The sequence below is a fragment of the Trichomycterus rosablanca genome, chromosome 20 (genome assembly GCF_030014385.1).
Source record: "Trichomycterus rosablanca isolate fTriRos1 chromosome 20, fTriRos1.hap1, whole genome shotgun sequence".
Classification (NCBI taxonomy): domain Eukaryota; kingdom Metazoa; phylum Chordata; class Actinopteri; order Siluriformes; family Trichomycteridae; genus Trichomycterus; species Trichomycterus rosablanca.
The window spans coordinates 12,007,023-12,026,273 of NC_086007.1; the positions used below are offsets into that span (position 1 = coordinate 12,007,023).

The 19,251-nt window shown below is 39.1% G+C and overlaps 1 protein-coding gene across 1 annotated transcript in view; it reads left to right on the forward strand.

The window, feature by feature from the left end:
* Positions 1-4,595: 4,595 nt before the first annotated feature.
* The window catches only part of atp1b3b (ATPase Na+/K+ transporting subunit beta 3b), a 31,954-nt gene continuing 17,298 nt past the window's right edge, over positions 4,596-19,251 (forward strand). Inside the window, exon 1 of the mRNA XM_063016330.1 lies at positions 4,596-4,834. Within this exon, the coding sequence (XP_062872400.1) occupies positions 4,729-4,834 (106 nt within the window). The 5' untranslated portion in view covers positions 4,596-4,728. The remainder of the gene's footprint in view (positions 4,835-19,251) is intronic.

A 19,251-nucleotide genomic window follows, 5' to 3' on the forward strand; every position in this document is an offset into this window, starting at 1 on the left:
TTGCATATGACCAACTGGACAAATTGTCTCCCAGCATAATGTGAGAGTTTGGATTTTCCCGACCCTTGGGATTATTCAAATTAGCTTTATTTATTCATAATCACTAACAAGTTATTATGATTGACTATAACATTATAACAATGGCATCGATTGCCATGGTGATGGTGGACGCTGGCGCATTTGGCTGCCGCTACCGTTACCGTATTTTACCGTATTTTATTGTATTTTTATCGTTTTTCGTTTTCATCTTTTTACACACCTTGTGGATCTATTTCTTTTATGTTACTTTTGATACTTTTATTTGTGCTTTTGATACTTTTTGTTCTTTCTACTGTACATCGCGTCTGCGGCCGGTGGTGAACGGTGGATGAGTTTTCCTGGGATCGGCACGATGTTGAACTATTCCGTTGACCAGCTGAGGAAGTTCAACAACTGCACTACTCCATCGTGTATTTCAGTCATCAAACAGCTTGGACTCCTTCGCCGGCCTCGTTATATTCACAGGGGCTCCCGGAGAAAGCTTGTTTATCTTCGAAACGGTAACGCTATTCCATCCTTCTGGTCAGCCGTGCGCACTGTCGCTCCGCAAACACGTCATCAGAGCGCTGCTGCCTTGCACACCAGTAGCGGTGTAGTCTCCATGACAACGCTGTCCACGGAGTGGGATGGGAAACGCGGAGTGGACTTAGCAAATCTCCGTTCTCTTCCTCGTTCCTCACAGCCAACTACACAACAATACCACTTGAAAATGGCATTGCTTAATGTTCGTTCACTCAACACAAAAAGTACTGTACTTAGTGAATTTATATCTGACAGTGAACTAGACTTTTTCTGTCTCACTGAAACTTGGCATAAACCCTTGGATTATTTTATGTTAAATCAGACCACGCCAATGGGATACTCGTATATTGATGAACCTCGTATGGAAGGGCGAGGTGGTGGTGTTGCTGCAGTCTATAGGGATGATATTAAAATAACCACTTTGTCTTTTCCTGCTGCTCTTTCTTTTGAACACCTGGCTTTCAAGTTGTCAGGGCCTACTCCTCTGGTCACTGCTGTAGTTTATCGTCCGCCAAAGCCAAACGCTTCCTTTCTCTCTGATTTTTCAGATTTTTTAACCCAGCTTAGTGCCCTCTCATCCTCTGTACTGCTTATGGGTGATTTTAACATCCATATTGATGACAACAACTGTAAATTTGCCAGGGAATTTTTGGAATTGTTACAGTGTTTTAATTTCACACAACATATACATTTTCCAACTCATAAAAAAGGTCATACTCTTGACCTTGTCTGCTCTACTGGTGTCCTAGTTCATCAGCCGTCCAGCCATGACCTTACTGTCTCTGATCATTTGACAATCATCATGGACATTGAGGTCACTAGGCCCATCACTAGAGCTAAACGTAAAATATCCTTCAGGAATCTTCAATATATCTCTCCCTCTGCTTTCTCAGATTCTCTTGTTAAAAAGATGTCTGTCTGTCCTGTACTGTCTAGTAATTCATCTGACCTTGTCGATTACTATAATGACATACTCGCCTCATGTCTTGATGAGCTGGCTCCTTTGAGAACCAAATTTGTTTCATTTAGTCATTCCGCACCATGGTACACAATTGAGCTTCACCAAATGAAATCCCGTAAACGCCAGCTTGAAAGACTTTATAAGAAAACCGGTCTAACAGTACATTATCAGATTTATTCTGATTATCTTCAACATTACAAAGACGCTCTTACGGCAGCCCGATCCACTTACTATTCCGAACTCATACATGCTGGATCAACAAATCCTAAGACTCTCTTTTCCACAATAAATAAACTTCTCAAACCAGTTGACAATACTACCAATTCCTTTACAGTTGACAAGTGTAACTCTTACCTCTCATTTTTTCAAACAAAAGTTGAGAATATCCACAATTTTCTGACAGTTTCCCCTGTCATCTCTGTTTCTCCGCCTATCTCATCTCAATTTATTACCCAGCCTCTGTCTCAGTTCTCACCTGTGTCTCTTTTGGACCTATCTGAGATCTTAACAGGGATGCGAAGCTCCACTTGTGTTTTGGATCCTGCTCCATCAAAACTTGTTAAGGGTTGTTTTCCAGTTATCTCATCACTTATCACAGAGATAATCAATTCCTCTCTTAGTTCTGGCTCAGTCCCTCAATCACTCAAATTGGCTGCTGTTACTCCCATACTTAAAAAACCTGGACTTGACTCTAACATTATGAGTAACTTTCGGCCCATTTCCAATCTTCCATTTCTGTCGAAAATACTGGAACGTGTTGTTGCCTCACAGCTCAAAGATCACCTAAATTCCAATAATCTATTTGAATCATTTCAGTCTGGTTTCCGCCCCCAGCACAGCACTGAGTCAGCCCTCCTCAAAGTCACAAATGACCTTCTTCTTTCCTCAGACTCTGGACAAATTAATATTCTCGTCCTCCTTGATCTTACTGCAGCTTTTGACACCATTAATCACTCCATTCTTCTGTCCCGCCTTGAATCCTCTGTCAACATCACTGGTACTGCCCTTTTGTGGTTAAGGTCATATCTCATAAACAGACAACAGTTTGTTAATATCAACAATTGTAGTTCTGCCATTGCTCCACTGTCCCAAGGCGTTCCCCAAGGCTCAGTGTTAGGTCCCCTTTTGTTTATTCTTTATATGCTCCCCCTTGGTGACATCATACGTCGGCATGGTTTACATTTCCACTGCTATGCTGATGATATTCAGCTTTACATCTCCTCCAAATCCATTAATACTGAACTTCACTCCACTCTGACAAATTGCATCACTGAAATGAAATTGTGGATGAAAGCTAATTTCCTCAAATTAAACTGTGAAAAATCAGATATGATCATCGTAGGTCCTACAACCCTGGCAAAAACCACAAAAAATTTTCAAATTACCATTGATAATGACACTTTGTCTCCGTCTTCTAACATCCGAAATCTTGGTGTAATTTTTGATGGCAACCTCTCTTTTGACCGCCATGTAAATCACATCACCAAAACTGCTTTCTTTCATCTAAAAAACATAGCACGTCTACGTCCATCACTCTCCTTTTCTGCCGCCGAAACCTTGATTCATGCTTTTATTACATCCAGAATTGATTATTGCAATAGCATCCTTTATGGTACATCTAACAAAATCCTAAAAAAACTTCAGTATATCCAGAATTCAGCTGCTCGCCTCCTTACTCATACTCGCTCCCGTGATCATATTACACCTGTTCTACAAAAACTTCATTGGCTTCCCGTTGCTCAACGCATTCAATTCAAAATTCTTCTATTCACTCACAAAGCTCTCCATAATCAGGCCCCATCCTACCTCACCGACCTGCTCCATCAGCACATTCCCTCCCGTAGCCTTCGCTCTTCTGAGGCTAACCTACTGTCCATACCCTCTAGGACCAAGCACCGGACCTGGGGTGACAGGGCCTTTTCCATAGCTGCTCCATCTTTATGGAATGCTCTCCCCAAACACCTACGAGATTGTCCTGACCTGTCCAAATTCAAGTCACTTCTCAAAACTCATCTATTCAGAGTGGCATTTAACTTGTAACAACACAAAATAAATGCTTTTATTTTTGCTATTCTTTTTAATAGTTTTTATACTTAGATCACGACAGAAATGTGAAGTCCTAGATCCTAAAACTTGTAAAGTTTTCAGTTTCCTGATTGCATGTGAATCTGTCCTGTTTCTGTCTAATTTTAAGAAATTGTTCTATATTTGTTGTTCTCTCTCATAATTTAGCTAATTTTTAATGAACTGTCTTATGCTGCTCTCTTTGTTTTTATCTTAATTATTCTTGATGTTGATGTACTATTTTGATTTTGTACTATGATTTGTATGGTGTATGTACGTATTTGTTTTGATTATTTGTCTTATGTAAAGCGTCTTTGAGTATCTTGAAAAGCGCTATATAAATAAAATGTATTATTATAAGTTAAATTATATTATACAACTTTCCAAACCACAAATTGTATAATTTCAGCTGTAGTCCGTACGTTTTGACCCAGAATATTTTTGAAAGCCTACAGTAAATTGGATATTGGCAAAGTGGGAGCATCTTACATACTGTCCCAACATTTTTGAATTAAGCCTTTTACTATTATGCCTTTATTCATATGACAAGAGTAAACATAATTAATTAAACGTTCAGAAACATAAATATAAGAATAAAGTAAATATTTCACTACAGCCTATAAAATTGTAGCTGATTTTTTATTTTATTTATTTAATAAATTCACCAAATTCACCATGCCATGCATGTGTTTGCATACATTGGATTTCAGCTGCACATCTCATATTGTTTAGGAACCTTAAACTTAATACTAGAAGTAATCAGGTGTATACCTAGTGTCATTTTAGTCTTAGTTTTTAATAAGGGACGAGTAATCTTATAGCTGTATTCAACAACAAGCTGTATTGCATCAGACTTTAAAGCACACATGGCTGTGTTAGATCAGACTGATGTTTGATGCTTTCACTCGGATGCAGAGGTCTGCCTCGGAATTTGTTCCAGTGCGCATGCGCGGCTTCCGACGCTACTCGCTTGACTCCTAGTGCAGCGCTTGCGGTGAGAGAGAGAAGCACCTCACCGACACAAGCTTATTCATTTCTCCCTGTCTCTCTCACACGGACATCCCTGCTCCGACCATTTTATAACCTATTTCGTTTTTTTATTTCTCTATTGTGTAAATAAAAGAGCTAGTTTTTAAATAACCATGGCTAACAAGGAGGAGAAACCCGAAGCAAAGGAGTCAGGCTGGAAAAATTTTCTCTACAACCCGCGGACTGGAGAGTTCATGGGGCGCACTGCGAGTAGCTGGGGTAAGATGAAGAGCTCGTTAATGTGGATTATTTATAATTATTTAGTGAGTTTATTTGGTTTAATTTCATTTTTAATAGACGTTTGTTGAGTCATTGGTCTGTCTGATTAAATGCCACAGCTACTGTGTAATGCACCCGTATGTGTTGGGTAAAGCGCAGCGTTCAATTACCACCCGGCGTTGGAATTACGTGTTGCAACGAACACTTAAACGTTAACACATTATAAAAACATACGTCTTGGAATGATTAAGCACAACCATAATGTTCTTCTATTAGTGACTGCCTAATTAAACTGCTAATTAAGCAAAATATAAATCAATTAGTTCAATGAACTGCCTTATTGTTATACAAATTCACTTCGTAATTGACTGATTGTATACTGGTGTGCTTAATGAACGCACCTTCACGAAAGCAAACGCTTGCGGTTGTATGGCGGTCCAAGCACTTCTACACGAGTCTTGATTAAATCTATGTTTGGTTTTTCTTCAACGCCGACACGGTCTCAGTGTCAGGTTTTTGGTAATAGAGGGCATAATGAGCCAATATGAAAAAAAAAAGAAACGTCGAAAATGCTGACTGACATGGTGGTAAGTGGAACGGATCCTGCAGTAGTGGCGCGCGCCGGCGTGACGTCACACGATGCATGCATAATTATGCAAATAAGCCTCAGAGGAAAATTCCATCAAAATTTGGATCAGATGATTTTGAGCAGTGTTTGCACCGAGGTCACACTCACACGCCAGGATGTCATGAGACTCTTTGATTTGTGTCTTCCTTTCCATTAAATGTAAGCTGCAGTGCATCTGTGGTGTTGCAGAATACAATCCTACATGATGGGGGTTGGGGGTTAGTTTCTTAAATCATTCCATCCTAGTTGCCTGGTTACCAGCTATAAAGGAAGTATCACTTGGCTGTTTACATTAGTACATCAGCTTTCGTGAAATAAAATGCACAGCAGTAATGTACATGGCACGTCTTTGCAGCGCCGCAGCACCCCTACTTTTCTGCCTTTTGCTCAGGATGGGTTTTTCCTTGATGCTGTGCCTCAGTTTCCTGATTCTCTCCCTCCTCCCTCATCCCTCGCTTTGCTTCCTCCCTTCTTTGCTTTCAAGGTCAAACTGATTTCCTCCATGCTGCTAATGCAGGGAGGTCCATCACCGAATGGGAGTTGCTTCGCCTGTTTTTTTAAAGGCCTAATCAGCAAAATGAATCAGAGTCATGAATACCCATAAACTGTAGGACTAGATAGGGATAGTGTTGGGCTGTAATATAATCTTAATTCTGTGGAAAACTAGATCATGATTCAATTCTTAGACTATTGCACGGTAGGAGTAGTTGATTTTGCCAGAAATTACCAGCAAGTCATTCATTTATTCAGCTTTAGTATTTGCCTTTTCTCGCTCAAAGGATTCTGGTGATTATCTGGTGATGATTAATTAATTATCCACAACTAGGGATACATTAGTGCACCCCTTTTACAGTCTGCATGTTTTGGGAATGTAGAATCACCTACGCTGATGCATGCACAACATACTACACTCCTTATAGACTGAAGTAGTAACCTAGGTTCCAGGATTTCAATGTTTTATGGTACCCACACTACTTGCTGTACCACCATGTCTCCAGTATTGCAAATATAGTATATATACATGGTCATGTGTCCACATACTTTTGCCTGTATATTGTAATAAGATTCCAGTACATTGGATTTGAAACAACATGGCAGCCCTAATCTGAAAATAAAAGCAATATTTAGGTTTTAGTATTAGACATTAAGGACAGCAAGATGGCACAGCTGGTAAAGTGTTTAACGTAATTTATTATATATCTGTTTTGTGTATGAAATCTTTTAATGACATATTGTAATTTTGAGAGAAGCAGCACTCAACTTCATATGTTATTATCTATATACTGTATACTAGGGATGTAACGATGCACCAAAAATGATTCACGTGTAACGATTCAAATCGGTTTACATGTATAATGAATCGATGTTCACTTTAAATAGCAGAGGGCACTGGCACTATTCACCTCGCCTGGTTAACGGCACTACAGGGTTGCCAGGTTTGGAATTTTCCAGCCAAATGTATTTATGTGAGGGTACTTTCTTTATTTGTATTGTTCATTTATTTATTTAATAAATATTAATTTACACAAAAGGGGAAATGTGCAGCGTTGTTTTGCATAGTTTGTACCTACCTCAGAAATAAAAGGACATTCATTATTTAGATAAATAAAAGATAAGCACAAATACAGTATTTTATTTTATTTTTTTAAAGAAAAATAATAAAAGGAAACTCATCATTTGTCTAATTTAATTTTGTTGAAAAAATCATTTCGTGAACCCAGTATCGTGAATCGCATCGCATCGTGGGTAGAGTGTATTGTTACATCCCTAATATATACTATTATCTATCTGTCAAGCATGTGTCCTGCACAGAGGCCTGACCTCAACTTCACTGAACACATTTGGGATCATTTAAATCATTAATTGTGACTCAAGCCCTTTCCTGTGACATGTTCTCTTTTGACTGAATGATTAAGAATTTACAAAGGTGCACTCATCCTGAAGAAAGCTTTCCAGAAGCGTAAAGGTTGCTATAGCTGATGGAAAGCTTTTTATCATTGCTCATTTTTTTGCAATGGAGGCGCCAGTTAGCTCATGGTCATGTGTCCACCTACCTTTGCCTGTATATGGTAATAAGATTCCAATACATTGGATTTAAAACAACATGACAGCCTTGACAGAAAATAAAAGCAATATTTAGGTTTTAGTATTAGACATTAAGGGCAGCAAGATGGCACAGCTGGTTTTGTTTTTGCCCGGCACTCAGGTTTGGACCTTACCTTTGGTCACTGTTTGAGTTTTGCATGCTGTGGCTGCATGTGTTTCCTCGGGGTGCTCTGGTTTTCTTCTACCTCACGAAACTATGGAGCGGGTGGACTAATTACTTTAAAGTTATGTTGCCTTGCAACAGATTAGCAACCTGCCCAGTGTTCGTTCTCACCTCACGTCTGTTGGATCAGTGTGTAGTTAATTTACATTACAACAACTTTGGACTGGAATTTCTTTACAGTCTTAGGCAAATAGATAAACATCTTATTAATTTGTCCTTGAATGGTCAATAAACTTATTGTGTATAAACAGATCAGGATAGATCAAGTGAAAGGTTATGAATTAGTATTATTAATGCTTAAGATAATGCAATGATGCAGCATACTTTGAGTGATGGCTTGTTTCTGTTCCTTTTTTAAATGAATGAATGAATGAATGAATATGTGCTACAGTCCACCCATTATTTTCGCATTGGAGAGGACAGATGTGCACAGATGTCTTCAGATGCTTAACATCTCTCATTCTGATGCTCTTGCAGCTTCTCTGCTCTGCTGCCATCTTCTCTCTGGCTGTTTCTGTAGCACTGACTTGCTTTACAGTCTGTTAAAGCCTTGCTTTTTTGTTGCTTTCTGGTGTTTAAAAGCTTCTCTCTCTTTTTCCATTTCATAAAATAAACTGCCGGAAATGACTGGGAATTCTAGGCAGCCCAGTTTAATGTTGTTATGGTAATTAATTGGAAACATATTTATTGATTTTTGTTCTGAATAATTATTTCTGCTCTTCTGGTTAAATCATGCCTGGTTTAATTTAGCTAGTGATATTGATTTGTACACTCACCCACCCTGCAAATCTTTGTTGTCAGAGCTTTTAAATCTTCTTTTTGTTCTGTGATGGAGTATAACGCAGAAGGTCTGGACAGGTCCAACAAGCTCTTGGTCACATGTCCACATGATTCAGGTCATACTCCACTTCCAGTAGAGTGTATTCCAATTCTTTTGAAGGAGATAGTAGTGTTGTGCTGGATCGACCTTCGACACCTTCGACACATATATTATAAATATATAATATAAATACATATAAACATGTGTACAGTACAATGAAATGCAGAGCTGGCATTTAAACCCATAATCTTCCAATTGATTGATTCAAGATCTACAGGAGCCCAAAACTGTACCCACTAGGCTACCACTGTCCCTTTTGGTGTGTAACTGTTTCTGACTGAATATTGCTTATGTTTGCAATGGCAAACTACAGCAGTAAACTGATGAACCAAACCCCCATAAGTGTGGAGGGCAATGACTATGACGCAATAATTGTTTGTCACAGTCAGGAATATAATAAATGTTGGGTTGATAACAATTACTCCTAGTACATATGATGAATGCCAAAAGGGACATCATAAAGACCTGGGTAAATTTGGTAAGGCTAAATAATTTTGGCCTGGGTTAAAGTATCTTCGAAACAACAAATGGTGCTTATGTGTACCCAGATACAGTAGTCTGAAAAGGGACAGCCATGAATGGTTGTTGGGCAGCCAAGACTTATTGATACCAGAGGATATGAAGGCAGTGGAGTCTGGAACGGACCAACAGAGGAGCTACTGTGGCTCAGTTTGCAGATTTTTTTAATACTGGTGATGAGGTGAATGTGTTAAAACACAGTGCATCAAACCCTTTTGTGTATGGGGCTGCATCATCGCAGGACCATCAAAGTGCTCATGCTAACCCCTTTTACTATTGAAAGTTTCTACATTTACATTTTCAGCATTTAGCAGACGCTCTTATCCAGAGCGACTTACAGAAGTGCTTCCAAAGTGAACATTTCATTTCTCAACCTGTTAGAACCAAAGTGTTTTGGTTTTTTTTGGAAATGGAAAAGGATGGAACAAGATGTTAGTAAATAAGTACAAGTCAGCTTAAGTCAGGCTTCTACAATGGACAAGCAGGCTTTGAAACTTACATCTACTTGGTAGGTGTTCCAATGCAAGGAAGACAATTGCTCTGATAAATCTTGTTTTGTCCAAGATTATGTGGACATCCAGATTCATTTTGCAACATACAGAAGTTGAAGGACATGCTGTCCTTCAGATGTCTTGTGGAGTCCATGTCTCGACAGGTCAGAGCTGTTTTGACAGCATCCTAGGCGGGTGGTCCTATTGCTTTGGCTCATCACTATAAAATGACTGTAAAACAGCATCAATTCAGCTATGAGAAAAACTGGCAGCCACCAAGCCAGTATTTAGTGGTAAAAGTAGACCTCCTCTGCTTCTTAGTAACCTGTACTGAGATCCGGATTCGAATGTCAGGGGTGGCGTTGGGGGCAGGGGGTGCATTTGAAGCCCTGCCATGGGTTGGTGCCCTGTCCAGGTTATTCTCAGTAAGGACTGAGATGTTTACAGAATCTGTCAAACTGCATCTTTTTGCTGGCCAGTCGTGGATTCATATAAGATTCATATAAGAGCCTGAGCACGTACAGAGGACTGCTCAGGCGTAGTAGACTGCTGCACCATTCAGGGGCGCAACAGTACAATTGCAGAGATGTGGGGTGTTTTATTTAATCTATACTCAGCTTAAATAAATATGTCATTTCTTTGACAATGTCTTATTGTTAAACTAGAGATTACAGATAAATAAGAGGTTTAAGTTCAGCTTTAACTTTCTCTTCTATTACTCATCTATCTTTCCATCTGCTATCACTCTTGATTTGCTGCACATTTTTTCAGACTGTTTTGACATGTTGATCCTGTTTGTAACTCCTCCGACTGGCAAGTGCCTCTGGTAAAGTCATTGGGAAGCAAATGAATTTAAATTTAGCTTGACTAGCCTTTTCTTTTTCTGTTAAGCAAAGTTATGACATCTCAGTTCTCAATCTATGAAGAAAAAGTCAAGATATTTAGAGAAATGTAAATACATTTTCCTTGTGACTGACTGCTGTTAGCCAAACCGTACTGATGTGCAGCTATAAACTAAATTAAGACGGGAGGGAAGTTTTAATCAGACCATGTCTGATCTGCTTTGCAAGGCAGGAATACCATGGACGGGGTGTCAATCCATCACAGGGTTTAGGCCGTTCCCCATCCTCACCTTCCCCAGACATGTATGTGTAGACTTCCAGACGGCCGATAGCTGTTCTGAGATTTGAATCCGGATCTCAGTGGTGGTGGGCTAGCTTAATAGGCCGCTGTACCACTCGAATGTGTCAGGGTTTAAATTTTTACTTAAAATGCAAAACATCTGATGGCCAATATGCAGACCAAAAGATACAACAATCAGCAGAATTTCAGAAATAGAAAAAAGTATACAGCTGCAAACCCTTTTTTGAGTGCTGTAGGGAAAAGAGCTGCTCCTAAGGGTAAAGTACATGTGCACATTGTTTTTAAACTATAAGGGTGTCTTCAAAAAAAATAATGCCTCTGGAACAGAATACATATATTTAATGTTTGTGTTTTGAAAATGGGTTGAGTTCTCCACTGGCTTAATTATGAACGCAGTTACATTATCGGTCTGCTTTTCTCCAGCATTTTCTGCTATTACATACCCAACCGTGTGGTAACTGTGGGAGCCTAGTGGGTAGAGCTTTGGGCTATCAACTAAAAGCTTGAGAGTATGAATCCCAGCCACTGTTGGGCCCCTGAGCAAGGCCCTTAACCCTCTCTGCTCCAGAAGTTCCATTCGATGGCTGACCCTGCGCTCTAACCCCAGCTTCCAGACAAGCTGGGATACGTGAAGAGAGCACTGTACGTCTGTATATGTATATATGACAAATAAAGGCATTCTTCTTATGCTTCTGCTGCAGCATTTTGACTGATTTATAGTAATGACTATGGATAAATTAAGACACGCCTCGTGTTAATTAATATTATACAACAGTTAGTTCCGACCTTACAATCTGATTGGTTAAGAAGCGTTCTAACCGTGCTGATATTCGTGATAACAGCACGGCCTTTTCACACCACAACTGTATTACTCCGCTGACGCGTTGCCAGTAACGACAAGCTTCATGCACACAAACGCACACGCAGCCACAGCCTTTTTCCAGATCGCGTTTTAAATCAGTTATCTGATATACAATCTAGCGCACTGTGTAGGGAACATAAATCAATTGTCTAATATACTGTCTAGTGCACTATGTAGGGAACATAAATCCATGATCTGATACACAATCTAGTGCACTATGTAGGGAACATAAATCCATGATCTGATACACAATCTAGTGCACTATGTAGGAAACATAAATCCGTGATCTGATAACCAATCTAGTGCACTATGTAGGAAACATAAATCCGTGATCTGATACACAATCTAGTGCACTATGTAGGAAACATAAATCCGTGATCTGATAACCAATCTAGTGCACTATGTAGGAAACATAAATCCGTGATCTGATACACAATCTAGCGCACTATGTAGGAAACATAAATCCGTGATCTGATACACAATCTAGTGCACTATGTAGGAAACATAAATCCGTGATCTGATACACAATCTAGTGCACTATGTAGGAAACATAAATCCGTGCTCTGATAACCAATCTAGTGCACTATGTAGGAAACATAAATCTGTGATCTGATACACAATCTAGTGCACTATGTAGGAAACATAAATCCGTGATCTGATACACAATCTAGTGCACTATGTAGGAAACATAAATCCGTGATCTGATACACAATCTAGTGCACTATGTAGGAAACATAAATCCGTGATCTGATACACGATGTAGTGCACTATGTAGGGAACATTAATGTATTTGTAACGCTTTTTTTTTCCCTTCGGAGGTTCTGGCCTTCTTCTTTTTGTTTTTCTTACCTCCCTGAAATGAGTTTTTACAACTTGGGATGTCTGCTTTGTAGTGTTAAACTATAAGCCTTTTTTAGCCTACTGTGTTAAGGCAGGGTAGGGAATTTTTACAGTTGCATAGCAGCAACTCATTCGTTGTGGAACTACTTTTTGGCGGAAGGTATTGTCAATATTAAAGCATATTTAATATGAAATTCAGGGCTTCTTTGATTTATTTTCTTTCTTTATTTTGTAAAAACTGTTGTATAAAAGCAATAGAACACTTGAGATCGTGTGTTATCGCAAATAACATCACGGCTTTGATGATCTACCTCAATCGCCTTTGGCTCGTGCCTGCGACCAAATCACAGCCATGATGTTATTCGCGATAACACACTCCCTCTCATGTTCTATTGCTTAACTAATTCCTTAATTCTGGTTAGGGTCATAGCAGGTCTGACATCAAACATTGCAGGGTGATACTCAATACGTTTACTTATGCACAACTAGGGACAATTTAAATTTGCCAATCTACCTTTTGCATGTTTTGCAAGATGACCCATGTGGACATGAAGAAGAATGTACGAAACTCTTTACAGACAATCTCAGGATTCATGGTGCTGTTTGGCACCCAGTCTACCACTTACGCCACCGTGCCGCCATCGAGCCAAGACGTGTCTGCATAACTCATTCCGTCATGCTCTTTCCTACATCACGTTCCTGCTGCAACTGTAGCACAGTTCTCAGTGTGGGTCAGTCGTGACAGAGTAATGGAAAAACTGTCATGGCTGTAGAGCTTTTAACTCTGAACACTCACCAGGGAGAGGCTGAGAGTGATGAGTATTGAAGGAATGAAAGGCTTGTTGAGTTAATGGCCAGATCTTGCTTTCTCTTTGGCCTGAATTTTGGCCCTGACCACTTTTCACTCCCAGTGGACTGGGACAGATCAAAGTGGTGTACAGACTGGAAATGGTGAGCTTGATGTGATGGGAACATGCTTCAAAAATTGGATTAAAGTTTGGAGGTTTCAAATGAATAACCAAATCTGGCAATCAATGTTAATGGTTTTTCTGAAAGTAAAGCGCTTAAATAGTACGCAGGATTTACACAGATCTAGAGTGGCATGATTTTAAAAAGTTTTAAAGCATTAAGTGCTTGCGACAGTCTAGGTAAAGCCTTTCCCATATATTTAAATATTTCCCATCCAACACTTTTGGGGTGAAGTGATATACTGGAAGTGAGAATGTCTTATTGTTTGGCAGAGCGGGGATTTAAATCCACAACCTTCTGACTGATTGATTCATGACTTACAGTAGCCAAAAGCTGTACCCACTAGGGTACCACTGTCCCTTTTGGTGTAAAACTGTTTCTCTAATACTGACCCTATTGTTTTGGATTGCAATGGCAAACTGAACATATAGACTGACGAGCTAAAACAGCGGGACCGCAACCCATAAATGTCGAGGGCAATGATCATGACGTAATAATTGTTTGTTTATTTATTTATTTATTTTTATCACGCATTTTCTCCCAATTTTCCTCTCGATTTAGCTCACTCAGTTTTGTCTTCCGCTGCTGAGAGATACCAGATTGCACCCGAGGAGAGCACACGTGTACAGCCCTCCTCTTCTCGCCCCTGCACTCTGCACAGGCATTACTTCCGCCAATCAGGGTCTTCACACAGCGTACGAAGTGCCAACCCACCCACACATAGTCCGGCCCCCACCCTGCAGATACGGTGGCCAATTAGTATCTGCTGCAGGCACTGCCAATTATGCCCGCTAGATGGCGCCCAGCCGACCGGAGAACTCAGAACTCTGTGCTGGTGTGCTAGCGGAATATCCCGCTGCACCACCTGGGCGCCAATTATTGTGTTCGTCACAGTCAGGAATATATTAAATGTTGGGCTGATGGTAGTTGCTCATATATAGTACACATGATGAATTAACCAGTTAACTTGAGTTAACTGAGCATCATAAAGACCTAAGTGACTTTGAAAAGGCTTAAATTTTTAGATTTTAAACATTTAATATCACATACTAGGCTTAATTTTAATAACTTGGAAAACAAAACAGAATGAACAATACTTTAAAGTGATGGTTCTTTTATTCTTGTTAGTGTATGTAAATACAACCAGAGTTTAAATAAGCAAAACATTTCCTGGGCTCTATTTGGAAAAACCCCATCGGATATTTTTAATAATGCACGCTGCGCCAACATTTAAACCAGCGACTTTGTAACAAACAAAACATGTGCCAGACACGCTGCTCAGCCCCGTGCAAACCTGATGAGAGAAACACGGGCTGCAGCGAGTTGGATAGGCGGCTTACCAAAAGAAACAAACCGCTTTTTTGAGAGTGGTGCGGTGGTTTCACATGCTCTGTTATGATCAGTTTATAGTGTTTCTTAATAAACACCAGCATGTGTTTTTGCACACACTGAGTAAAATGGCTTTTTGTAGTTTGTTTTTATGTATTTCACACCCCCCCCCCCCCCCCCCCCCACACACACACACACACACACCATTATAAACCCATTAAATAGCTTGTGATTTGTTACAATAATTTTTGTCGAGCTTTCTTTGCTACTTGTATTTACAATGTCTAGTGCACTTATACCCATCAGTTCTGCACTTTTACTGCCCGCTCCCTTGTTTAGTGGACAGTTAACAACTTCTTTTTTGATAAACAAACAGCATAATTGTGGTTCAATAAGGCTGATCATTTCAATGTATCCCAAAATTGCTGAGTGGACTTAAGGCCAGATATCTAGGAGTAAAACACTGCAGCCACTAAAGAGCCTGAAATCACAGTATTATGGTTATTAAATCTATTTCCAACTTAATGGAAACTTTTTGACCACATTATGTGTGGTGATTGGCTTGTGTTTGGGGTTTTATCTCTCTCTCTCTCTCTCTCTCTCTTGATTTTCAGCAATTGTGTGCACACTAGATCTGCTTTCACTGCACTGACTCACTTATTATGCTTCTTAAAGGGCTTATAATGGAGAGCTTCTAAATGGGCAGTAGCGGCTTCACGAATGGTATTGGAAATTTACAGGACTGACGTGAACGGGTTCCAACTAAAACCATTAAAAATTTAAACGTAGTGTTTTGTTTTTGCCATGGACATTTGCATGTGTGTTCAAGCCACAGATACTGTCATAAAAAGTAATTGGCTTACCGAAAATATTGGCTTATTATTGTAGCTAATTTGCCCCATATTCCAGCCTGTTGATGGTTCTGCACACAGCCAAGTGGCACAAGAATTCATGCTAAGTGATGTTTTTATAAGTTAGTGGGCCAGCCTGGCAACTAAATAAGGAATTTTTCTTTTATTTTTATGATTGTTTTGGTTTCTACCAAGTGGCAGAGATCAATAATTAATTTGGCAACCCAAATCAGAACAGAGCTGTCTTTATTGCTTTTAATGTACTACATGAACAAAGGAATGTGGACACCCATGTCACATCCAGTTTAACAAATTTGGTATCAAATTAAATGTTTTTGTATAGTGTTTTGTTACGATAGACATTGTTTTAAAAAAGCTTTACAGATTCTAGTACCCAAACCCCCTGCTGTGCAAGCTGAGAGCAACAGTAGCAATGCAACACTCTCCAAATAGGACAGTTTTAATGAATTGGTACCCCTATACCTTCTGATCACTTGTCTGTTACCTTAACCACTAATCTACCACTGTCCAGGACCCTTTCTGTTTGCAGCATGTGCCACCCAGTGAGGTCATTTAAGACGTGGTTTGACGAGGCTGGTGTGGTAGAACTCCACTCATCTCCATTGTATACCTTTGGGATGTATTGGAACACTGATTGCGAGCCAGACCTTCCTGTCCAACAGCAGTGACTGACAATGAAAATACCATTTTGACTAAATGGGCACAAATTCCCACAGATAACCTTGCCAAAACAGTTGGCCTGTTTCAGTTGCAATGGAGAAAGTGGGTAATTATAATGCATATTAAAGACTATGGTTTGGAACAGGATGTCCATTAAACTCCTGGTGTCCACATACTTTTGGTAATTTGGTGCAACTTTATTATTATTGTGTGCTTCAGCATTATAACCCCTTTTTTACTGGTGCTAAGGTGCCCACACCAAACCATAAATGTACATGTGGCACTATGCATTTGTGTCGGGATGTTTTTCCTTGCCATTGACCAAACCTGGGTTGTTTTATCAGTCTGCCTAGATCATAAAGGTTGTGGTGTTTTACCATGTAGTGTATCTTAATATAATTACAGTCTTTACCTGTATTTTCCCCCTTATTTGTTTTACCTTGTTTGCTTTCCTCTAAGAGCCAATTAAATTAGTAATTAGAGTAATGAACCAGTGTATGGTGTGTGAATAATGATTCCTTTTGTGTTCGACAGGGTCCTTAAATGCTCTTGATGCTTTTGTATGGATAATATAAAATTCATGTTCTGCTTTTCTGGAAAACAGCTTATAATAAGTCCTGCTTTAAAATGCTTTTATATGCAAACAATTCAGCTGATGGTAAGATAAAGACAATTAAGATCAGATCAGAGATCAGGTCCCGCTCCCAGCTTCCAAAGCTGAAATACAAGAGTGTTGTGTCTGTTCTTAGTCTCTTCTTAAACCTATGTTGTCTTTATAGCTTAGTGATGGCACAGTGGTTAGATCAGAAGGTCGTTGGTTTAAGACCCATCACCGCCAAGTTGTTGCTGTTTGGGATCCTGGGCAAGATCTATAACCTTTAACTGCTTGCAGTTGTATGCCAATGTTAATGACTATCTTATTTATTATTGATGGCGGCAACCGTTTCTGAAGTTGTGCAATGAGTTATTATTTAGTTTAAGCAGTGAAACCAGTTTAAATGCTAATAAATTGCACTTTTGTACAGCACCAGAAAGAAAGTACTACTTCTTTTGGCATTATAGATGTTTTCTAGTGGCTCTGTAATAATAAAAAAAATACTATTAATACTATAAACTGTAAGAATTTTGGATCCTGGCGTTAATATTTCTACTTTTGGATCCTGGTGCTAATATTTCTACATTTTTGTCTCAGTTTGTCTTAATTATTCTTAATGATTTTCTTATTAATTATTCAGTTAGATGGCAAAATTCGATGGATTTCATTGGTTACAATTTACATTCGCATTAAATGATGTACGCATTAAAATCAAAGGTTAAGCTGTTAATATGGATTCTGACGTGTAGAGTAATTCAATTTGGATATTTGCTATCACGTCTTCACATCTTTTTTATTAACATGTTTAGTTAGCTCTTGTATAAAAAAACTGTTGGTTTCCAACTCTATTTAATCTTTACTAGGAATGCTGAACTGGTTCTGCTCACTGTGTTTATCTTACTGTTGTTCACGAGATAACTGTTAACCAACATTAGTAAGATAAAGACTTCACATGATACACGGCAGAACCGGTCTCGTGCAGGCTGTCCCATTGTGCTGCACTATCTTGAGCACCACCTGAATTTGATGCTTGGTTTAATTGAAATTTCAAATCACCGTCATGAGACATATCATGTATATTGCGTAGTCAGAAACGAAGCACAGAAATGGTGGAGAAGAACTGCGTCTTATAGTTTCACAAAAACCCTGAACTGTTGTGTTTTGCTTTACAGTAGAACCATGACATCATGAGAGAAGTACGGCATGTGATGTTTTTGGTGACAGCAGAGCCCGAGTTACAGGGATTCAAATCCCAGACTGGACACATGAATAGAGAAGGCATGTAGCATTACATAAACCCAGCCAATGAGGAGAAACATCAGTTCAATCAGGGCTCCCTTAGTGTCACTCGCAAACCTGGATAAATCAAAGGGTTGCCACAAATTGCATTCGGCATACAAATTGTGCCAAATAAATATGCAGCCCAGTGATCTGCTGAATTTGTCGTTTGAGCCAGTGCCAGAGAGCAAACCTCTGCCGCTGCCAGAAAAATTCCAGTACTGGCTTTTTTTATACCCTGTTTTAAAATCTAACAAAATCCAGACTGAGTCACTTTTAAAATGCAGATTATACTGTAATAAATACATAGTACAGAAGCTCAGTGGTTACGATACTGGACTAGTAATAAGAATGCTTTATTTTAAAGCCCCACCACTGCCAAGTTGCCACTGTTGGGCCCCTGAGCAAGACACTTGACTTACAATTATGACAATTTGAATACAAATACTGAAGCAGTTGAAAGTCGCTTTGGATAAGTGCTAAATGGTGCAGATTTAAATGGTGTACTTATTTTCTGTTTTGAACACTGTTAAGGAAGTGGTTTTGAGGTTTTTCTCTCTCTCTGCTAATAAATTACATGTCAAATCTGCATCTCCATTCCAAAACCTTGTGTTAATAAGTTTAACCGAGAGCATTAGCATTAATTAAACAGAAACGTTTAACTACAATACAAATGGAGCGATCTGTTCCTTCTCACTACATTTAAAATCCAGTCTATTGTTTAAAAGCTAAACCAGCTGCCTTTTCATTGTTAATAAACCAAAATCTGCTCTTAATTTCCGGTTGGGGTGGTTTGGGTTGGAAAGTCAATTTTATGATTTCAGAAACTGGGTTAAATTCATAGCTTTGGTTTGTGCTCACACTAAATGATTTGGCAGCCATTGTTTAATAAATTCCTTTCAGTAGTGTGTTTATGCCTATAATTTAACATCACATTTAAGGTTTACATATTTTTAGTTTAACAAAAGAAATCTCTGTTTTAAAACCTAAATTATGTAACAAAGAGAGAGAGAAATGCTTCACCTTAAGTCATACGCATACAGCATAAAACACTTCAGTCATACTCTAGCTTTAATTTGAGT